The following is a 21,362-nucleotide window of genomic DNA, read 5'->3' on the forward strand; positions in this document are numbered from 1 at the left end:
AGTTTTGACTTAGTGTCTGTACCTTCCAAAGACCCTTAACAAAGCATATGAGTGGTGGAGGTAGGTGGGCATTCATTTCAGCCTGTGAGTGCTTCTTGTGATACAAACAAAACACTTCCTTTACTAGAAAAGGTGACAAACAGGAATATTATTTTAAGCATTATGCCCTGATATACAGGCGTGACCAATTAAGCCATAGGAACTATATGAAGATTTATATAGCACAGAAGTCATACACTAAATGTCTACTTTACAAAAAAGTTTACCTTGTCCTTCCTTTAAGCAGGAACTAGCACTTTAAAATATGGCTTGACTCCCTTTCTTGCGGGGGAGAGCAGGAAATACACAACCTAAGGAACAAGTTTTATTGATACTCCTATCACGGAAAATTGATCCTATGAAAGAGACCCTGTATGAAGGATACTCTCCAAACTGATAACATTGAAAGCTACTTTAAAATAAAATAATTTCCCCAAATTATTTTTTAAAAGATGTTACTGAGGAAATATAAAACATTTGATGCACAATTTTAAAGTCAAACACTACTAGAAATTAAGATCCTTTTGTGGCTGTGGCTGTGGCTGTGGAGTACCTCACTCTGAATTCTCACTGGATGGATGTCCTGATTATTGTTATCCAATTTTAATCATCCATGTTACAATTTTACCATAGAGAACTCCCTTTGGGTAACAGTCATACCATCAATTCATGAAATATTTATAAATGCACAATAAAAATATAAGCATTTATGAATATTTATAAGCATAAGGTAGTTATTTCTGGGATATTGATTTTGTAGCAAGTATTTTTACTTGTGCAGTTGGCTGTCTGTCTACACTGGAGCATAGTATTACTGCAAGGAGGAAGGAATCATATCTGAGTGAAAATAAAAGCATGTTTACATTTCCTATGTGCGTCCCTTACAGTGTGTGGGAGGAAATGAATACCATTTCAGTAACACATATTTCTGTCCCAAATGCTCATATGCACAGGAAATTTACAAAGAGCTTAAGTTTATGAACCAATACAAGCACAGCCACAGAGAATTTATGAAATGGCCACATATAGAAAAAGATGGAACTGAAATTGTCTCCTTGCCCACAAATGAGTAAAATTGGCTCTGAAAAGATTTGAGTGTCTTGCTTAAAAAAATCCCGAATGGAGTTTTTCTTGACTCGAAAACCAATAATGCTGAAAACTGCAACCCTGTGCACCCACTTGAATAACATTGAAGGCTGCAGTTGTGCCCTGACGCATATACCTCACAGCCTAAGAGCATCGTGGTTCAGGTTGTCTGTATCTGGGTCAGACAGAACAAGCTAGCACATGGCACATATGCAAAGATTTCTGTCCCCTGACTCCAAGTGTTGTTGACAGAGCTTCAGGAGGTAGGACCAAAGCAGTTGTAAAGACCTGTGTTTATGCTTGTGTTAGCTGAGTACTTAACCTCTTCATGTCTGTTTGCTACACACGCATGTCCAGTGCACACCTGATTTCATGATAATTAATTACGCTGCACAACCTGAGAAGTCAGGTCGCAAAGAGGACCAAGGTTCCTGGCTTGACATTCCAACTCTGAGTTTCACTCTAGGACTTTGGCTATCAATCTCCCTTCTCTGTACTTTTGTTTTCCATCTGCACAATAAGAAGAACAGCACTGACATCCCTCTATTGCTAAAATTCCCTTAGTTTCTGCATCATCTTTAGTTCCATCCCTGAAGCGTTTATGTAGCCCATTTTCTCACAGTGGCCCACTTCTGCCACCTTTGCAGCAACTTCCACTGCCTTTGAAAATCCTCACCCACTCTTCTATACTCATGTTCCCATTAGCAGCATGAAATGAAGCTAACTGTTCTATTGCTTCTAGGGCTCCTTGGAATAATTTACATGAATGCTGTTCCAGGAGCTTGTGATGTTTGGGAATTATAGCTACAAGAAACAGAAAACATAATTGCTCACTTTTCTTATTATATAAACAGTGCTCTTTCTTTTTACCCTCCCTAAACCTCCAGGCACCTGTTATCTTGAGCTGCTGTTCCACAAATGTCCCTTTGGCTTTCTTCAAAGCCACTGATTGTAAATTACTATGCGTCTAGTTAGTTGCTAAAACGTATAGACATGTGGGTACTTAGAGTTCTGGTATATAGAATTCTGGGTATCTGCTCCAGCATGCCTGATCTACCCATTTCCTTAGGCAGCCTGAAAATAGGGACTTTTAATGTCTGTTTCAGTTGATATCATGGCATAAATGGTACATGGTTGCCTTCCTAGCTTCTGCACAAAGAGTGAGACCAAGGTCTAGGCAGAGCTATGTGTTCTTACTGGCCCTTTGAGATTCTACATAAAGAGTTGGAGGAGGCCTTTGCCATCCACTGACCGAGCATTAGTGAGCCTATTTTGCAGATCAAGTAATGGGCTAACCCAGACCTTCTTACTAGGAAGGCCTTAGTGGAGCCTTTCTTTAGATATCAAATGTTGAGAAAGACACAAGCTCCCTCCTGGGGATACCTCTTTGCCAGGGCAGAGCACAGAGGGCTTGGAACTGAGACATTTCACGCCTGGCTTCTAAAGATAATCACATTTAGTGCTTATGTCATTGGCAAGGGGGAAAAAATCCATTTTTGCAGTGGAAAACCATCTGTGTTTATTCAATTGACAGACACTACCTTTCAATCTATCTTAAATTGAGCCTCCCTGAGGTAAGCAGCTCAACAGTGATAGATTAAGCAATAAACAGAGCGGTCTTCCCACCAGCGGCTGCTGCTGGCAGGCAAGGTGCAGCTGCTGTTGGGAGTAATTCTCACGCCAAGATGAACCTCCCTGTGAAGCACAAGTTCCCTCCCTCTTGTAGATTTTACGATTCCCCATAAATGCGGAGGGCAAACCCTGTCCCTCTGGCTGCTCTCTCTCCCACCAAACCTGGCCTTCTGCATCATTAACAAGCCCTAGGGTCCCCTCTTCACCCTGCAAACAATTCAGTTTCATCTCAGGGGATGGAAAACCCTTAGGTAAACAAACTGTTCAAAGGCAACTGCACATGAACCCAGCTCTTATGAAAATGCACACTGAATAGAAATAAATGAACTTGACAGTAGCATGGACATACTTGGGTTGTAAAGTCCTCCTTTGTGCCAAAAGCAGCAGTTGGTTATTGGTCTCAGAGTCTCTTCACACCTCAAATGGCCTGTGGCAATAGAGATTAGGTTTGATTGGGGACTCTTCCAGTGAAGAACACCTTTCTCTGTGGACTAAAGGCTGACTAAATCACTCGATCCAGAGTCTAGAAGGAAACAGTTGCCCTGGGAACCTGACTATAGGAGAGTTGAGTGAATTGGATCCATTTGCAGCCTGGCGAGATGGCGGGGCTGTAAACTTTCTTTCCATTTGTACCCTTCAATCACACTCCAGGAGGGAAATGTTGTTAGAGAGTAGATTATGATTAGTTCTGGGCTTCTGGGAGGAATGAGGCTCATATTACAAATTTATCTAATTTGGGGTTGTGTTTTTATGAAGTGGATTAACAGCTGAAAACAAAGGAATTCTTAACTCTCATGGAATCAAGCTCTGGATGCACTAATCAAAGAAGGGAAGCCTTCCCAAGCTCAACTCTTCTGTACCCAGATGACTATTCCTCTCAACCCTACGTGGGATCCTCCTTCCACACAGACAACCCAGGGACTTTGAGATTGAGTATTCTCTTACTATAATTTTGACCTGCAAAGACATCCTTTATTCAGCGAGTGGGGGCTGGGGGTGGGGATAAGAAGGCAACAAATAGCCTGCTGACAAGACTTCTGTGAAGCCTCACAGTAGAAAGGCATTCAGTGGGATTCAACTACATTAAAAAACACCTCACTGTTGCACATATATTAAATGTAAGAACCTCTGAGTTACAGTATTGCATGGCCACAATTAATTTTAAAAGTACTTTACATTTATGTAGTGTTCATGGTCAATAAAGCACTTTTATACTCATTACCTCATCTAATCCAAGCCTATCCTGTTGGCCAAAGAGCTGCTTTATATCCTTCATTATGGAAATTTAAAAATACTGCCTTCGCTTAACTAGTGATCACTTACCATTAGCTTAAAAGGCCCATGGCATGATGAGGCTGAAATCTGAAACTGTCAACATTGGCTCATATTTGACCACCATAAAGGCACTTTCATCTGTCGTGTTCATCTGACTTCATTTTGTTCTGATAGTTCATTCTCATGGCCTGCTCTGTGACACTGAAGAACGATGCTGATCTCCACTTCCCCAGTTTACAGGATATCCTGTCATCCCTTAAAGTGAGAGCTTAACTTGGCACAAGGAAGTAAACAGAATCGATGAGTCCCAGGAAAGGCATATTAGCAAGAACAATATTCTATGTCACAGTGAAGTGGAAGGCTAAAACTGCAGCGAGCAGGATCCTGGGGAGCAAATGGTAGGCTGTGAAGTACATTACGTTTGTCTAAGAGCCAAATGTAGTCTTGCAGCCCTAGTAGTGCTGCCTAGGCAAGATGATTTAATAATGCCAAGATCACATAAGATAGTTGAATGGCAGAATATAAATAGGAACCTGGAGCTCTCTTAAGTATATATGCATTTTTTGGTATAGCATGACTTCCTAAATCCAACTTCTGTGACAAACTAAGTTCAAAGAATGTAATAGAAAGCTCCATTTCTTTCTCCAAATTTTGTCTGAAAACCTGAACTTGGTGATGGAGTCCAATAATTTGCCAAAAGAGCACCAAAGCACATGAGTCAAGGACCTGCTAACAGGGTAGCACAGGGGCTAACAGAAAGCGCAGAATGGGCATTGAAGTCCCTCGTTCCAACTCACATCCAGAGACACAATTCAGCTGCAACTGGAATCCCTGAGAAGAATTTCCTATCTGGTTCTGCAACTCAGTGAAGACACAAAACTTGATACAGGCCCTAGTCAGGGAGATGACTCATGTGAGAACAATCATCCTTCTTTCAATCGAGATGAATTAGGGGAAAAGGTGTCAGAAACGGATTGAGCCACGCACACCTCCCAATTCTCTCAAGAAATGTATGATATGATGATGATGACTTTCTGGAGTCCTGGGATGCAGTGGAAAAACCCTCCTGGACTATGGGGTCAGGGAAAGAGGCCAGTCACATGTGGACTCTGTGATTGGAGAATGTGGTCCTAGGTATTCTGCTATAAATACAGACACTGCCATCTCTCTCTACCTTCTCTAAGCTCACATGTTTCTAGAAAATAGGGTTTAATCCCTTCCCACCCCACACCCCAATTTGAAATTCACTTTGAGTCCTAGAATAGCAAGAAAGGACTCCCATAATTTTAAGGTCTTTTAAGACAATCCTTTTAACACACAGCAAAACCTCATCAATTCAAGACCTCATTAACCCCCCAGACAAGCTTGCAATTTTGAGACTTCAAAATTTAAGACATGTTATATAATTTGGAACTGTTGTGAATTTAAATTTCTTATTACCTTGCTTGGATTTTAGCTACTGACAATGATACATGTGTAACATTAAGAAAAGAAGACTGCTTTTTCTTTTAAAAAGTTATTTTCTTAATCTGGACTTTACTGACTCAAACATGATATTTTTGCATTGGGGTCAGCAGACTTTGGGTAACGAAATTTGTCAAAACAGTCAATTCAGTGAGTTGTAAAAAAGAAAATACATGGTACAAACTTCTTTCATGTCATTTTCTGTTTTGTTTTAAATGCCAGACTCATATTTTGTAAATTGTAATTGTACTTGTTACTGTTAACTATAAATATTTATTGTATTGAAAAATGTACTCTGTGTTAAATAACTCAGAACAAATTCCAGGTTTGGAATTTAGAGTAAATAATGTCACGCCTTGACTTTGCCTAGACTCCTTGGACAAATGAATTATTTACAAGAAATTCACAATATAAATATGAATGATTTAGATCCTCTTAAAAGTCCAAACTTAACTGTGTTACTTTATGGAGCTGTACAAAGTGTGTTCTTTGAATTTTTATTTTTTTCAAGAACTGTTTTTACTGCTTTTAACACGTTGTATATTTTCTGTATGACATTAAGTCAAATCCAGTGTAATAAGGTAAATGCTCAAGTCATAGAAGAAATGTTTCATTCCTTGATATAGTAAAGCATAATTTATTAAACGGGCAGATGCATGTATCCAATGTTCAATAAAAACAACTGTTGCATGAACACACTCCATTGCCGTGTGCTCTCAGACCCTTGACTCTGAATCATCTACAACAAACCCAGCCAGGCTGCTTGGTGCAGAATGCAGATTCTCCATTGACTTGGAACATCTGGAGTTGTGTGTGGCCTAAAGGTCTGCACTTTAAAATAAGTGCCCAGGCGATGCTTCGGAATTAGTTTTGCTCTCTTAGAAACTTTAAAAGCATGCATGTATTTACCTTTCAAATAAGACAATGTTGCAGTTTAAATCAAACGCACTAAAATGTCTGTCAGAACCAACCACCATCAGCTTCCAGTGAGTGACCATTGTTATACTGCTATGACTTTCTTATGTGTGTATACTGCCCCATTCAACATTTACACACACACACACACGTGGATTGCATCTCAGCACCCTTTTACAGAATGATCACACATGCAGTTTTCCCTCTTATTTCCTTCACTAGGTATTGTATTTGGAGATCTTTCCATCTCAATATATAAAGTACTCCTTAATTCTTTCTTATACTTCTACACTGGCCTGTAACTTGCTTACCCAGTGCCTCTTTGATAAACATTTATGTTGTTTCCAACAATTTGCTATTGTCACCCAAGTCACATTAAACAACATAAATTCCACTCATGAGCAAGTAGTGCTAAGGGGAAAGTTATTAAACATGGAATAGACACAAAGAGTATATGCCTTTATAATTTTTTTTAAATTACTTATTTGAGGGAGAAAGAAGGGTGGCTAGAAAGCTCCCATCCTAGGAATTTACTCTCCAAATGCCTACAGCAGCAGGGTGAGGACAGTGCATCTTCCACATGAGTGCTGGAAATGGCACTATGTGAATGAGTTGTCACTGCCTCCCATGGTCCACATTAACAGGAAGCTAAGCAGGAGCCAGAGTTGAGAATCTGTGGAATCCACCTGCTCTGAATGGGACACAGGAGACTTACCCTAGGCGACAAGCTCTGCCATTATAAATCTGATGACCATTGTAAGTTGAAGTCTTTGGGACTTGCATGCTAAAGCTTGAGAGCCTTTACTTTCTAGGATTATCTTAGGTATCACAGAGGAGGAAAGCTGCTAAAAAATTAGGAATCAAACAAGGAAATCCAGCTTAAGCTTCTAGAAGTATAGTCTGTAGGCTATGTAAAGCCTACTTTGTTCTCATTTAGGAGGCTGCTTACATTGAGTAATGGATTCTAAGGTAGAATTTTCAGAGAGAGAGAGGACAGTTGGCATTTAGTTCATGAGCTGTTCTATCTACTCATGTAGTGTCAATGATCTGGAAGCAAATTCTTTCTCTCTTTGTTGCCAATCCCACTTTCCTGCAGTTTGTGCAATAATTTAGGCAATGATCAAGTCCTTTTGGCCATTTAAAAGTTAAAGCAGCACGAGAAACATCACTAAGCTGTACATCAGGGAAATGAACAGTAACTGACAGAATTACAGCAGATGCCAATTGGGGCTGTTCAGCCTCCCTGTAAGCCTGGTCAGAAGAGGGGTGCTGCGAGATGTAGTCAGCAAATTCCTTGCAGGACATATTGAGAGGCTTGGTCAAGGGACTCCTGATGCAGCCATCATCTGGAGAGAGGGCCTTCCTTCCCTTCCCCAGATCTGGCATTCGCCTTGTTGATGTGTCAGTCCTTTAAAACACCAAAGATGATCAGTCCTAATGGTGCCTTATATAAACTATATATCTAGTTTTCCTGGATTAGGTGAGGAGGTGGACAGAGAGAAACCTTTGAGAGACTCAGACATAAAAGGCCTATTTGACATTTAAATTTGGCCCATGGTTAATTGCTCAGATCGCCACCAAAAACCCAGGTGACTTTTCTTATTAGAAAATCTACACTCATTGTAAGCATGCTGCATAACATGTCAGAAAAGAAAGTATTATTGAAGTATAGATTCTATTATAGAGAACTCAGTATTCTCTTAGAAATATGAATTATTGGAGTTATTATATGCTCCATTCCCAGCTGCATTCCTGCATCTCACAAATGAGGAAGTTAAAGAAAAATGTCACAAATGTCATGATTTGTGCCTCCACTCAGGTACTCGAGGTGTGGATGAAGTGAGCAGAGATGCAGCAGTCTCTCTGCTAGACAAGACAAATCCAATCCACACAAGGTGGTAACACACGAGCAGATGTCTTTCCTTTTCAGAGAAAAGATCTCAATAGACACAGAGTAAGCCATTGATAAGATTCAGCATCCTTTCACAATAAAATCCTCCACAAATGATGTATAGAAGCAACATTCCTCAAAAAGATAAGGCTATGTATCACAATTCAACAGCCAAAATTCATCTCAGAAACAAGACAAGGCGTCCGTCCATTTCCGCCACTCTTATCCAACATAGCACTGGAAGCTGTAGGGAGAGCAATTAGAGAGGAGAAAGAAACAAAGGGCATCAAAATTGGAAAAGAAGGCGGCAAACTGCTTCTGTTTTCAGATGAAATGATGTTACACACAGAAACATGTAAAGGCTCTACTAAAAAGCTGTTAGAATTGCTCAATCATTTCAGTAAAGCTACAGCTTACAAAATAAATATAAAAACAGTAAGGTTTTTTGTATGCCAATAATGAATTCACAAAGAGAAATCAAGAAAAAAATTCCATTTACAATAGCCATAAAAAGTATATAAAATAAATTTATCCAAAGAAGTGAAAAAACTATACAATGAAAATGTTCAATCTTGATGAATGAAACCATCAAGAAGACAATAAAATATAACTCTTAACTCTTGCATCTGAAACAAATAAACAAAGCCTTAAAAAAAAATCCTGGCACTCTGGGAATGTTTCGCTACAGTCCTGGCATTCCATGTGGATGCCAGTTTGTGTTCTAACTGCTCCACTTCTGATCAAGCTCCCTACTAATGTGCCTGGGAAAGCAGCAGAGGGCCAAGCCCTTGGTCCCTGTACCCATGTGGGAGACCCAGAGGAAGCTCCTGGCTCCTGGCTTTGGACTGGTCCAGCCATGTGGTCATTTTCGGAGTGAACTGGTTAATGGAAAAGATATCTCTTGTTCTTGCTACCCGCCCCAACTCTTTCAAATTAAAAAAAAAAAAAACTTAAAAAAATATCCTTTGGGCCCGGCGCGGTGGCGCAGTAGTTAAAGTCCTCGCCTTGCATGCCCGGGATCCCATATGGGCGCTGGTTCTAATCCCGGCAGCCCCACTTCCCTTCCAGCTCCCTGCCTGTGGCCCGGGAAAGTAGTCAAGGACGGCCCAAAGCTTTGGGACCCTGCACCCGCGTGGGAGACCCAGAAGAGGCTCCTGGCTTTGGACCGGCATAGCATCGGCCCGTTGTGCTCACTTGGGGAGTGAATCATCGGACGGAAGATCTTCCTCTCTGTCTCTCCTCTCTGTATATCTGCCTTTCCAATAAAAATAAAATAAATCTTTAAAAAAATATATCCTTCTACTATCCTCACTTTTTTTAGTCATTCCTAGATCTATTACAATGACTGAGCCAATTGAGGAAGCACATGGAACTCCCTTTCTGGTCAGTTTCTCACAACCACAACCCAGGTCATTAATAGGCAAAGTAAATCAAGAGCAGGCCAAGTTTATCAATGCTGCCTCTTAGCAAAATATTCCTAGTTATCCTACACGTCATTCCCAGTAGAATTGCCAAACAACTGTCATTTTTGGTACACAGAGTCACTTCCAACAGTGAAAACCTGTTCCCACTCCAGGACAAACTGGCTGGCTCTCCATGAATTCCCTTCTCCTGTGCTGTGGGCTGGTGAGCACTTTGGGAAGCTTAATGAGGTTGAGTTTCTGATCAGGGATCAGCATTTGTTAAGACACAGCAGTCCAATCTGCCAAATCAAACTATACGAAAGCACCCTGATTAGTAGCAGCAACCAATGGTAACAGAATTCCCCATTCCTGCCAATGCTGCCTGTTCCAGACGACAGGGAATGGAGCTGTACTTCTCAGGCCCATCGAAAACTTCTTCTTGTACATCACTGTAAGTGGGCACATGTGGCAAAGAGGTTTGTTTCAATTAGCAAATTTCCTGAGGAAAACCATGGAAAAACAAAACAAAGTTTCTTTGCTTATTTAAAATAAAATCATCCTCATGCTGCTCCATTCATCCCAAACCGAGACAGGCCTGATGTCTCTACTTCACATTTCTTCTCCGTATTCCAGATTGTATTTTAGGCGATAAGAAGAAAGAAACGGCCTTACAAACTACTGGTCTGGAATATACAGCAGAGTAATGAGAATATCAAAACAAGTGAGACATAAAGGAGAGAAACTGAATATTCAGTGTCTGCATCGGTAGCTGCACATGCAATGTCTGATCACGTGAAAGCATCAGGGGCTTCCAGACACACAGGGACAGAAGAGTTGCCATCTCCTCTCAGTGCTGGGCCAAGTCCAGCATTGGTTAAGGTGAGGCCCTTAATGTGCGTGGAGCAGCCTCACATAACAAATGCAGCCACACAGTACTACCACTGCCTGGTATTCCGCACCCTCACTGCCCTCTGCCCTTTCCAACATGGAAGGCCTCGGCACCGGTATGCTGCAAACTTCTGCCTAAATAGCTCCAAACGGAATGCTTTCCTAAGTAGGCACTACCCGGGTCCGAGCAGGAGTGACCTGCCAGATGCAAGTGGGTAGTCCCAAAGGAGGTGGTGTTCCGGGGTTCTGCTCCCCCTTGGGCACATATGGCTGCCTCTGACTGCTAGCTCAGGAGCTTCTAGAAGGGACAGTAACATTATGAAGGTGGCACAGTGTTGTCAGTGGAGGGTGGACTCCCAACACTAGTTACAAAGCAAGGTAAGAGCCCTGAATGTGAACTGAAAGGCGATCGTGCGGCCATCTCCCTCACCTCGATCTCCTGTCTCCCAGCCCATCTCCCAGTCCTGGAGGCCCCAGCAGAGTTAGGGAAGATTCTGTAAAACCAAGGCTTGGCCTCGGGGGAGGGCATCCCTGACTCTGTAGCCCTATCACAAGTGAGACCCTGCATGTAAGTGCTTGGATTTATCCCCGAAGCAGGTGGGGGCACCAGCATCCTGCCCCTTCCGCTCAGCTCTGCTCCCACCCCCTTGAGCGGATGTGGCTTCCCCTGACTTCCGCCTCAGAAGTTTCTGGAAGGTGAGGGTAGAGGGGTGCCGTCTGAAGTCTGTGGAGGATATAGTTCCACAACTGGTCAGGAGTCAGGTAAGCAACCTGAATTTGAGCTTCAGGGAGCCCCAGTGCCTTCCGCTTCTCCGCCCCCCCCCACCCCCGCCCTGTGCAAAAAAGGCACTCGTCAAATGTTTTCATTCCGGCCCAGCTTTCAGCCCTGGAAGAATCATGGCGCTGGCTTCTTCCTGGAAGTTTCTCAGAGGGGTCTGGGGTAGGGGCTGATAGGTAGGCGGCTGGCCAAATAGGTGTCCCCAAATGCTGTTTTTCTCACTAAAGGGGCAGGGGTGAGGGAGGCTGCCTGAGTCTGTTCTCAGCCCCACTGGAAGTGGCTTTGCAAGCTTCAGGAAGGGGGAGATGGCAGAGCGGAAGAGACCAGAAGAAGGTGGAATTTCAGTACGACACTGGTTAGGACCCTGAATGGGCACTGAAGTGAACTGATCAGCGGCATATGATGGAGGGATGGAGCATCCCCGCCCCGTCTAGCTGCCCCTTTCAACCCTGGCTGACTGTCCCTGTGGAGCAATGGTGGCCTTCAGCCTAGAGGGTTCTGGTAAGGGGAGAGTGCCATCTAAGACGGTATCCCTGGTTCGTCAGAGCACCGGAGACCCAGCCCTACAGGATTGGCTAGAGGGCAATCACAGTCTGTCTGCTTCCGGCATGCTCTCAGGGAGGAAAGGGCGGAGCCCAGCCGGAAGGGCCTGAGATGAGCTCTTGGGGCTCCAGTGTTGGTGGGCAGCTCAAGGGCCACAGGGAATACAGGAAGGGTGGGAGCCACCTCTGGTCTCAGCATCCTGCCTTGGGGGCCGCAGGCTGAGGCTGCAGGAGAGCCTCACTCATTTCCTCCACAGCACAGACACCAGGGCCTGGGCAGGGCCAGCCAACTGCAAGGCCTACTCGCCGGCCAGCTCCTTTACAGGCTCTTCAGGAGCACGGGGGTCGCCTGGTGGGTGGAGGGGGCTCACCTTCACCTGTCATCCTCTTCCAGGTGTCTGTGGGCCGTGTCTCCAGCCAGTCGTCATGCCTCGTGGTCAGAAGAGTAAACTTCGCAACCGTGAGAAACGCCGCCAGGCTCGGGACCACAGTCAGGATCCCAAGGATGCTGAAGCCATGACAGCTGAGGAAGGCAAGTCGCCATCCTGTTCCTCCCCTGTTGCTAGGCAGGCGGCCCCCAGCACTGCGGGCATCCCCCAGGGGTCTCAGGGAACCAGAGAGGCCAGTCCGGCTGCTGCGTGCTCCAGTGCTGGTAAAGGTGGCAAGAATCGGGAGAAGGGAGACGGCAGGTGCACACGGGTGCAGGCCCTCTCCCAGGGCCCAAAGAGAGACCCCAAGACCAAGAAGGTGGATGTGCTGATGCAGCTGCTACTGCACAAATACAAGATGAAAGAGTCTATCCTCAAGGCGGATGTGCTGAGCATCGTGGGCAAGAAGTACAGGAAGCACTTCCCCGACATTCTGCGGAGAACCAGGGAGCGCATGGAGCTGGTCTTTGGCCTTGAGCTCAACGAATCCAACCGCGGTGACGAGTCCTATGATCTTGTCTGCAAGCTGGAGCTTTCTAGCAAAGAGTGTCTGGACGACGGCCGAGGTTTTCCCAAGACTGGGATCCTGCTGCCTCTTCTGGGCATGATCTTCGTGAATGGCCAGCATGTCAGTGAGGAAGACACCTGGGCATTCCTGAACATGCTGGGAGTGCATGATGGTAAGCCGCACTTCATCTTTGGGGAGCCCAGGAAGCTCATCACCAATGATCTGGTTAAGGAGAAGTACCTGGAGTACGTCCAGGTGCCCAATAGTGATCCTCCACGTTATGAGTTTTCGTGGGGTCCGAAGGCCCATCTTGAGGTCAACAAGTTCAAAATCATGGAGTTTTTGGCCAAGGTCAAAGGTACTGCTCCCAGTAACTTCCAGTCCCGGTATGAGGTGGCTTTGAAAGAGGAGGAAGCGCGAGCCCGAGCCAAAAAATCGGGCAAACATGGTGCTGCTACCCCAGCTAGTGTCCCGGCCCGCCGTGCACCCCAGCCCTAGGAGGATCAGAGGCAGTCTTCATCTTGGGGGCACAGAAGGGCTGCTGACCTTCTGAGCAGCGAGGGTTCAGGTAGAAGAAGCCTAAAGTGTCATGTTGTGTTCTGTTATTCACAACTAAGTTACAGCTTTACATTTTCTCTTGTTTTGCCAGTATGTTCTTTTAAAAGTTTATTTAGATTTAATCTGATTTTTTGCTGTTATGTCCATACAGTTGATGTTTGTCAAGTTTAGTGCTTTGTAAAACAAGTTGCAAAACCTTGCATCTTTTACTGGAATGCAGTGCATGTACATAGCTTTGGGAAAAGTGATTAATTGAAAAATGTACAATAATTTGTGGTAAAATAGAGTCAAAAGATGGTGAAGAAACAGTAGAAAAAAGAAAAAATGTTTTTGGTCTTTGGTTTTTCTTATTACTGTTAGTCAGTCAGTAAAAATAAAAGTCATGTCCTTAGAATATATCCCAGTTTGCTTATTAGCTTGTTCAAAGATGTAGGTGAAATTAAATCAACATAAATGAGAACTTGTGCTCATTGGCTCTTTTGTTCCCTAATCATGAACTGAGTATCTGCTGTCTGAAGGGCTCTATGCTACTTCTAGGGCTTAGTAGAGACCTGGTCCCTGCCAGGAACACTGGAGAGTCCCAGCAGCCATCAGGTAAACAGCCTTGGGGGCAATGCAAGGAAGGGCTGAGGACAGAGAGGATTCCTGGTGGGGGACACCCTGTGCGATGACCAGGAAAAGCTGGTTGGGACCTTGGGAAGTGACAAGCCACTTTGTGGCAGAGGATTTCAAGACCACCTGTCTTGGGGCCTAGGTGAGGCTGTCAGAAGGGTATCAGAAGTGTGAACAGGGGCCAGACCCTGGGTGGCGGGGGGTGGTCTCAGAGAAGAGGTTACATCCGCAATGGACACTTGCTGCTTCCTAACAGTTCCTTAGGAATGTGACAGGGCCCGGCGCGGTGGTGCAAGTGGTTACGGAATGTGACAGAGGAGAGAAGCCCCATCTGGGGCAGGATTGGAAGAGCTCCTGGGCTCTGGCAGCACAGGCACACACAGAGGTGTCTAAGAACAAGCACAACTCTGCTGTGTAATGGGACTTGGGGAGCCACCAGGTCAGCTCTCTTTGTCCTGGCTTGGGGAGCTGAGTTAGGCAAAGCCTAACACAGCAAAGTCTAAGTGTGGACTTGACTTTTGATGATGGTGAATGAATGAAAATAGAGACGGGGTAAATGCAAAGGTAACCAGGAGGTAGCAACTCTCCGATCCATCACACAACACCCAGAAGCTTTACGGTGCTTGCAACTAGGGCAGGCCAGGTAACAACCGAATCACAAGAGCAGCTAATGGAGAATACTACCTAGTCTTATTTACTAAGCAGGATTTTGACCAAATTGTTTCGTTTTGCTTTAGAATGTTGCATATTTTCTGACATCTGGCTTAAAAAAAAAAAAAAAGCCTCAGTGGTGCATGACTGGGATTTAAATAGCCATGACCACAAGAGCCATTTTACAAATTCCAGACTTGCCAGGCACTGTGCTATGCTCATGGTATCTGTTCTGCTCAGCCACCAGGCCACCAGGCCATGTAGATGGGACTTAGCATGCCTTGCCTGTTTATCACATGACAAACCCGAAGCTCATCATTGGCTCATGTGTCTGAGTCCGCACTGTTGGTAAACAATGCAACTGCTACTCGACCCTGACCCTGAATCCTTCAAGAAATCGCATCACCCAATTCCTCTTAACCAGAGACACAGCACATGTGTAGTAATTAACCTTTCTGTTCACTATGCTGAGACGTAGCTCATGCAATGAAAACCACACACACACACAACAACAACAACAACAACAACAACTGCATAGACTACTGGTTTGGGATTGGGAGCCAGAGCAATATGAATGCCAAATGGGCTGGAAAAGAGGAATTCGCATTTAGCACGGCAGTTGTGTTGCTTGGGATGCCAGCATCGTGTATCATAGTGCCTGGTTAAGTCCTAATTCACTCAACCTCCACTCCAGCTTCCTGCTAATGTGCACCTTGCAAGGCAAGGCTAGGCTGTCATTGAGTCACTTCCAAGTACTTGGGTTCCTGTCACCCACATCAGGGGCCTGGATTGGGCTTTGACCTGAACCCAGCTCAAGGTATGGCAGTATTTGGGGCATAAACCAATAGATAGGAATCTGTGTGTGTGTGTCTTCATTTCAAATCAATGAAAATAATTTGCTTAAAAATGGCCTGGCATGGTAGCCTAGTGGCAGCTAAAGTCCTCGCCTTGCACTCGCCAGGATCCCATATGGACACAAGTTTGTGTCCCGGCAGCCCCACTTCCCATCCAGCTCCCTGCTTGTGGCCTGGGAAAGCAGTCAAGGACAGCCCAAAGCCTTGGGACCCTGCACCCACATGGGAGACCTGGAAGAGGCTCCTGGGCTTTGGATCAACTCAGCTCCAGCCATTGCTGCTGCTTGGGGAGTGAATTATGGGATGCAAGATCTTCCTCTCTGTCTCTCCTCCTCTCTATATATCTGACTTTCCAATAAAAATAAAATAAATCTTTTTTTTAAATGAGCCCAAGTGTTTACCACAGTATCTTTTCAAAAGGAGAACTGTGCTCCTGTCAATACTGGGAGCTCCAGGCTCGGATAGCCAGATGTGATAATGCCCCAGATTTCCCCTCTGAGGTGGCAGAGGGTGAGAGAGCCTTATTTGACTGCTTTTGGACTCAGGTCAGTTCCAAGCTGTTGGCATTATGTGTGCCCCTCTCCTGGCCAGAGCTGTGACCTGTGGTGTCCCTTTCATTCCTTTCAGGGGATTCGAAGGCAGTGAGGCTCAGCTGAGGCATCAGCAGAGGCCAGGGGCCCAGGCCTGACATGCTGAGTGTGCACTGAGCCCCCTAACAAGGCCAGCAGAGAGAGCCCCCACTGCCAACTCCTTTTGTCAACCCTGGGGGTGACACATTGTGACATTTTCCACCAGGCACAGGCTGGAGAGGAGACAGGAGCTCTGGAACCTGCAGGGTCCTAAGGCAGTGCCCAAGGCTAAGTGCAGGAGGCCTTCTGCAAGTCAAGTTGATCTCTGTGCCACAGGGGTTCACAATGTCCCAGGCTCCTCTCCCAAGTGCCTTCCAGCCAGGGTCCTTCCTGCTCTCCCCAGGCAGTCAGCAGTCAACAGTAAGCTCCATGCCTATGAGAAATGCTGCCAGGTCTAAGATGAGTTCCAGATTCTAGAGGGATCTTAGGCCACCACAGCAGCAGCAGCAGAAGAATCCCTGTACTCATTCTCTGCTAGTTTTAGGGGTGCTTTCCCAATACAGTGCCAGTTCTCACAGCACTCACTACGAGTCCTAGAGGGCTCCGCTCATCACTGCTGCTCTCAGTATGTTTCACACAGAGCATGTTATAAAGGTGTCAAGAGCCAAGATGAAACTAGGACAAGTTCCTGCCAGGCCAGGATGACCCCGCTGCCATCCTCATGCAGGGAACGAAGAGCACGATGAAATGTCTTCTAGTGAGTCAGAATTCATCACTTTAAATAAACCCCGTAGAAAGAAAAAAGAGCAAAGAGAAGTGAACTTGATCAATGTGGACACAAGTAAGAATGACAAAATGGAAGCCGGTGACATCTGGTCATTTTTCATTTGGAAAGGCAGCAAATTAAGATTTTTTTAAAAAAAGATGTTTTAACCTAGCAGCTATTTTATAAGGTTTAAATAGCTCTCTCCCATTTTGATTTTTTGTAAGGTTTGGGAATATTTTTAAAAATTATGAACTATGTGGAATTCTTTCCTTAGTTAATGTTTTAAATTTTCATTCAATTATTTTCATTTTATTTGAGAAAGAGAGGAAGAGAAAAATATTCTATGTACTTTGACCCTCGCCAAATATCTATAATAGCCAGGGCTAGGCCAGGCTGAAGCCAGAAGCCTAGAACTGAGGTCAATGGGTGCTTGAGTTAACACTGCTGTCTCCCAGGTATTCATGAGCAGGAAGCTGGAGCCAAGCGAGGCGCCTGGCACACTGATGCAAGTGCCTCAAGCTGTGTCTTAAACACTGCACCAAAGGTGTGTCCCAACAAAGAATATCTTGATATTTACTTGCTATTAGAATATAATAATTAATTTCTAAATATTAAAACAATCTTGTGCTTCAGTATCAAGTTCAGACTCAACTTTTTTTTTGTATCTATGTCTGGGATGAAGTAATTCTGATTTTTAGCCTTCTGATACTGTGTGCTCAAATATTACCTGTGCCCGTCCTACTGTCTCCTTGGCATCTCTAGCTTGAATTAGGTGTGTGTCAACTGTCGCATGCAATTCTGCATGTGTTGGAGCTGCTCTTCTGCATGTCCCAGTATTTGTCTGTCTTTGATGCATTCTGGCTAAATTCCTGAGATAATCTAGTCGCTGTTTCCTTCCCATGAACCTAATGTCTGCATAACTCTGCTTGTGATTGAAGTTTTAGAAGTTCTATCTGAAATCTGTTTGATCATGTTTTCATGTTTTTGTCCCATATATACACTTTTAAATTATCCATTGTCTCTTTAAATGGAGTAATCATTAGCTATTTTAGATTCTGTGATTAAAATGAAGTCTTTGTAGCTCTATTTTTCCTAGCTTTTACTTTTTTCTGCCAGTTCTCACTCATGGTACCATGTTTTCTTGCAATTTATACTATCTCTTTTGCCTACTGCTTATGTTCCTTAAAATTCTTATTTGCTGGAGTCTTTGAAGACTGGGGGTACAGTTGCAAGTGTAGAGAGGATTGGCCCCTTACTCAGCCTGTGTAAAAGCACGAGATGACTGGCCCCGGGTCTTGGGCTCACCGACGCGCTGCGTGCTCTTGACTTCCTGAGGGCAGTTCTTCTCTCTCAGGGCAGAGGCTCCCCGAGCAACTGCAATCTCCTGAGATGGCACCTCTGCGGGATCCTCACGTATGAGTGAAACGTTCTTAGATGCTTGATTGATTCTCCAGAATCTAGGTCACACTGTCATGACTTGTTCTGAAGTTCCATTTCATATCAAGTTAGGCCAGATGTTTAAGTGCCAAAGTCTGCATTGTTCTTCACACTTGCTAAGTTACCATCTTACTTTCTTAACAATATGTTTCTCTATTTTTGATTACCAGAAATCAGTCCTTTTAAATTTTTGTATCCTATATTTTAAATTATTTTTAGTACAAGGATCAGTGTGGAAACTTTCCATACTTTGTTGCTACAAATTAAGTTTTTCAGGCTTTTTTTTGTATCCTTTTTGTTTAACTGATTATTTTTCTAATACTGATCATATATTCAATGAATATAAGTAGCAACACTTTGGGCTCAAGCTTATTTATTTCCCTGGAAAAACTGAGAAGGAAGCAGAATCATTTGCACTATAAGACAAGGATGGGGCGTGATTGGGAAGGTGGCTTCCTGCTCCCTCCTGGTCCACCACACATGGCAGTCACACAGCCCTTGAGACAGGCCTGGTCCCGGAAGAAAGCCTGCTGCCTCCGGCTCCCCCCAGCCGTGTAAGCAGTGTTCAGCTTGTGCTCACCATGCCCGGGGCCTTCTTATTGTGGCATTTCTGCTCTCTCAAACCAAGTGTAGCTGAATTTTTATTTTTATTTTCTCACTATCAGAAAGAAAATTCTCAGTGGTTATCAACTGGGCAAAATTCTCCCAACCCTCACCACACTAACTCAGCACATGTGGCCATGTCAGGAGACATTTTGGATTGTCACACCAGCAGGAGAGGTGCTACTGATACCCAGAGGGCAAAGGCCTCTGATGTTGTAAACTAGGTCCCATAACGAAGAAATAGCTCACCTTAAACATGCCTACGGCTAGGATGAAGCTATGCTGTGAAGTGATGAACTCAGAGGTTTGGGCCAAAAGAGAATAACATTCTCAAATGGTGTAGGTGGCAGGAAACATGGGCTATGTCACTAGCCACATGGGAGACTGCTGCGTCTTAGGAGGAAAATCTAATTGTTAGGCCTTTCTCTAATATGCAAACAACATCATGATGTCCAGCTGGCACCCTCTCTGAACTGAGAGAAACCTTTCCCAGGAATATTTAAGCACAGCATATTTCTTTTATTGCAATCCCTCTAAACTGTCTTTGGGGACATATACTCTGAGATACTTAGTTAAGAACAAGAGAAAAGCATCTCACATTCCAGCCTCATTTGTTTCCCAAGGCAGTGGGAAAATCACCAATTGTATATGGAGTGTTAAGACAAGTCAAGGTAATTCAGTACAATTTAAGCTCCCACAAGAGGGAGTTTCACCCAAGGTCTCCCTGGACAGCCATGCAGTAATTTACCAGAAATCTGATTATTTGGGCTACTGAATCAATGTACATCACCAGCAATTGCAGGGGTTTTCATTCAGGAGACCACTTTTCCTTGGGAAAAATAATTCACTAGCACTTGGGAAACAAAGAGATATTCCTCAAGATTATTCAGCTATGCTAAGAGTGATATTTAAACTATGTAAGGTTTCAGTGATTCTGAACCAGGCAATATCGTGCCAGCATTATTCCTGGTGTTCCTGAAGAGGAAAAGTGAGATTGGCATGGGGAGAAAATCTGAAGAGTCAGGATGCAATTGGAGATGCCAAAACATAATGTACAAGGTTAAACGGGGGTTTCCTACAGGGGTTGGACCTTCTGTAGTTGGCGGGAATGGAGTGGGGATGGGGATAGAGGCTATAGTCTAGCAGGCCGTGCAAGGCTGCCATGTCCATGTGTCCAGAACTGAGTCAGAAGTAACTAGAGACCACCCAACTGAGTTCAAGGTGAATCAGGGAGGGATGTAAGCACACACTAATTGCTACCTGTCTGTATCTTAAGTCTCAATTGCAAGAGTTGCCTTCAGGAGAAGCTGGCTTTGCCATGCACTGCACATACATGTGCCCCAGAGAACTCTGAAACAGGAAATTTGTCCAGAGCGAGATGAGCTGTGTGTCCAGGTATTGCCCCGTGTTGACAAGGGGAAGCAGCTCACGGACAGCCTGCCTGGCACTTCACAGCAGGGTGTAAATATGGCTGATGCTTCACTTTTGATGTCCAAATCTCACATAACTTTCTCTTGCAGCCTATCCTAACCTGGAACCACAAAGGAAAGGGAATTATGGGAAGCATAGTGGAAAGCCACCACAACCATCCTGTTTTCCAAAGGAAGGACAAATAAACATTTATGGACAAGATTTTCTCCAACCTGCAATAGCCTGGAGATTGTGTCAAAGAACAGAATCCCAGAAGATGATCCCGGAAGATACAAATGCACAGAATCTTCTTCAGGGGACTCTCCAGGCAAGACGAAGTGCATTGTGGGGCAGACCGCGGGCATCCTCTGTAATCTGGCAGCTATCCCGTGAGGGAAGCTGGCAGAAATAAGGGATAGAAGCTCATTCTTTAGACATTGAAGTGTCTGATTTTTCCTTATAATTGTGAGACTAAAACCTTGTTTGAAAGACTAAGCAGGAATTTGAAAGAATAACAAAAGGAAAAGACATGTAAAACATTCTATAATATCTGATAAGGCCTTCAGTTAAAGTGTACATTCATTGATGATTTTAATTTTTCAAAAACATTGATTTATTTGAAAGACAGAGTTAAAAGACAGCAGTGGAGAGACACATTTTCCACTTGCTGGTTTACTGTTCAGTGGCCTCGACAACCAGCTCTAAGCAAAGCCAGAGCCAAGAACCTGGAGCTCCAGTGAGCTTTCCCACAGGGATGGCAGAGCCCAAGCACTGCTGCATCTCCTGCTGTGCCGTCCTCCCAGGCACATTACTTGGGCACTAGGTCAGAACTGAGCATTTGGGACTTAAACAAACACTCATATGTGGTGTTGGTAACTCAGGTGGCAGTCCAATTTGCTGCACACAATACTAGCCCCCATTCATTGCTGTAAGTGAATTATTGCTAATTAAAACACTGATTAATTTACCTTGTCATGAGAAGATGTAAACAAAAAGCATTATTATTTATAGGAAAGCTCTAGAAGCATCCTCATTAAAACTAGGACAAGACAA

General features: G+C 44.2%; 1 protein-coding gene across 1 annotated transcript; it reads left to right on the forward strand.

The window, feature by feature from the left end:
- Positions 1-12,339: 12,339 nt before the first annotated feature.
- Positions 12,340-13,347, forward strand: MAGEB17 (MAGE family member B17). Its single transcript, XM_041002566.1, has one exon. It carries the CDS (start codon positions 12,340-12,342, stop codon positions 13,345-13,347), a length of 1,008 nt encoding a protein of 335 aa, XP_040858500.1.
- Positions 13,348-21,362: the final 8,015 nt, after the last annotated feature.

The sequence above is a fragment of the Ochotona curzoniae genome, unplaced genomic scaffold, assembly GCF_017591425.1.
Source record: "Ochotona curzoniae isolate NIBS_2020 unplaced genomic scaffold, NIBS_Ocur_1.0 contig_1274, whole genome shotgun sequence".
Taxonomy (NCBI): Eukaryota; Metazoa; Chordata; class Mammalia; order Lagomorpha; family Ochotonidae; genus Ochotona; species Ochotona curzoniae.

Coding starts and splice junctions, on each gene's coding strand:
- MAGEB17 (XM_041002566.1), top strand. CDS start 12,340: ATGCCTCGTGGTCAGAAGAGTAAACTTCGCAACCGTGAGAAACGCCGC.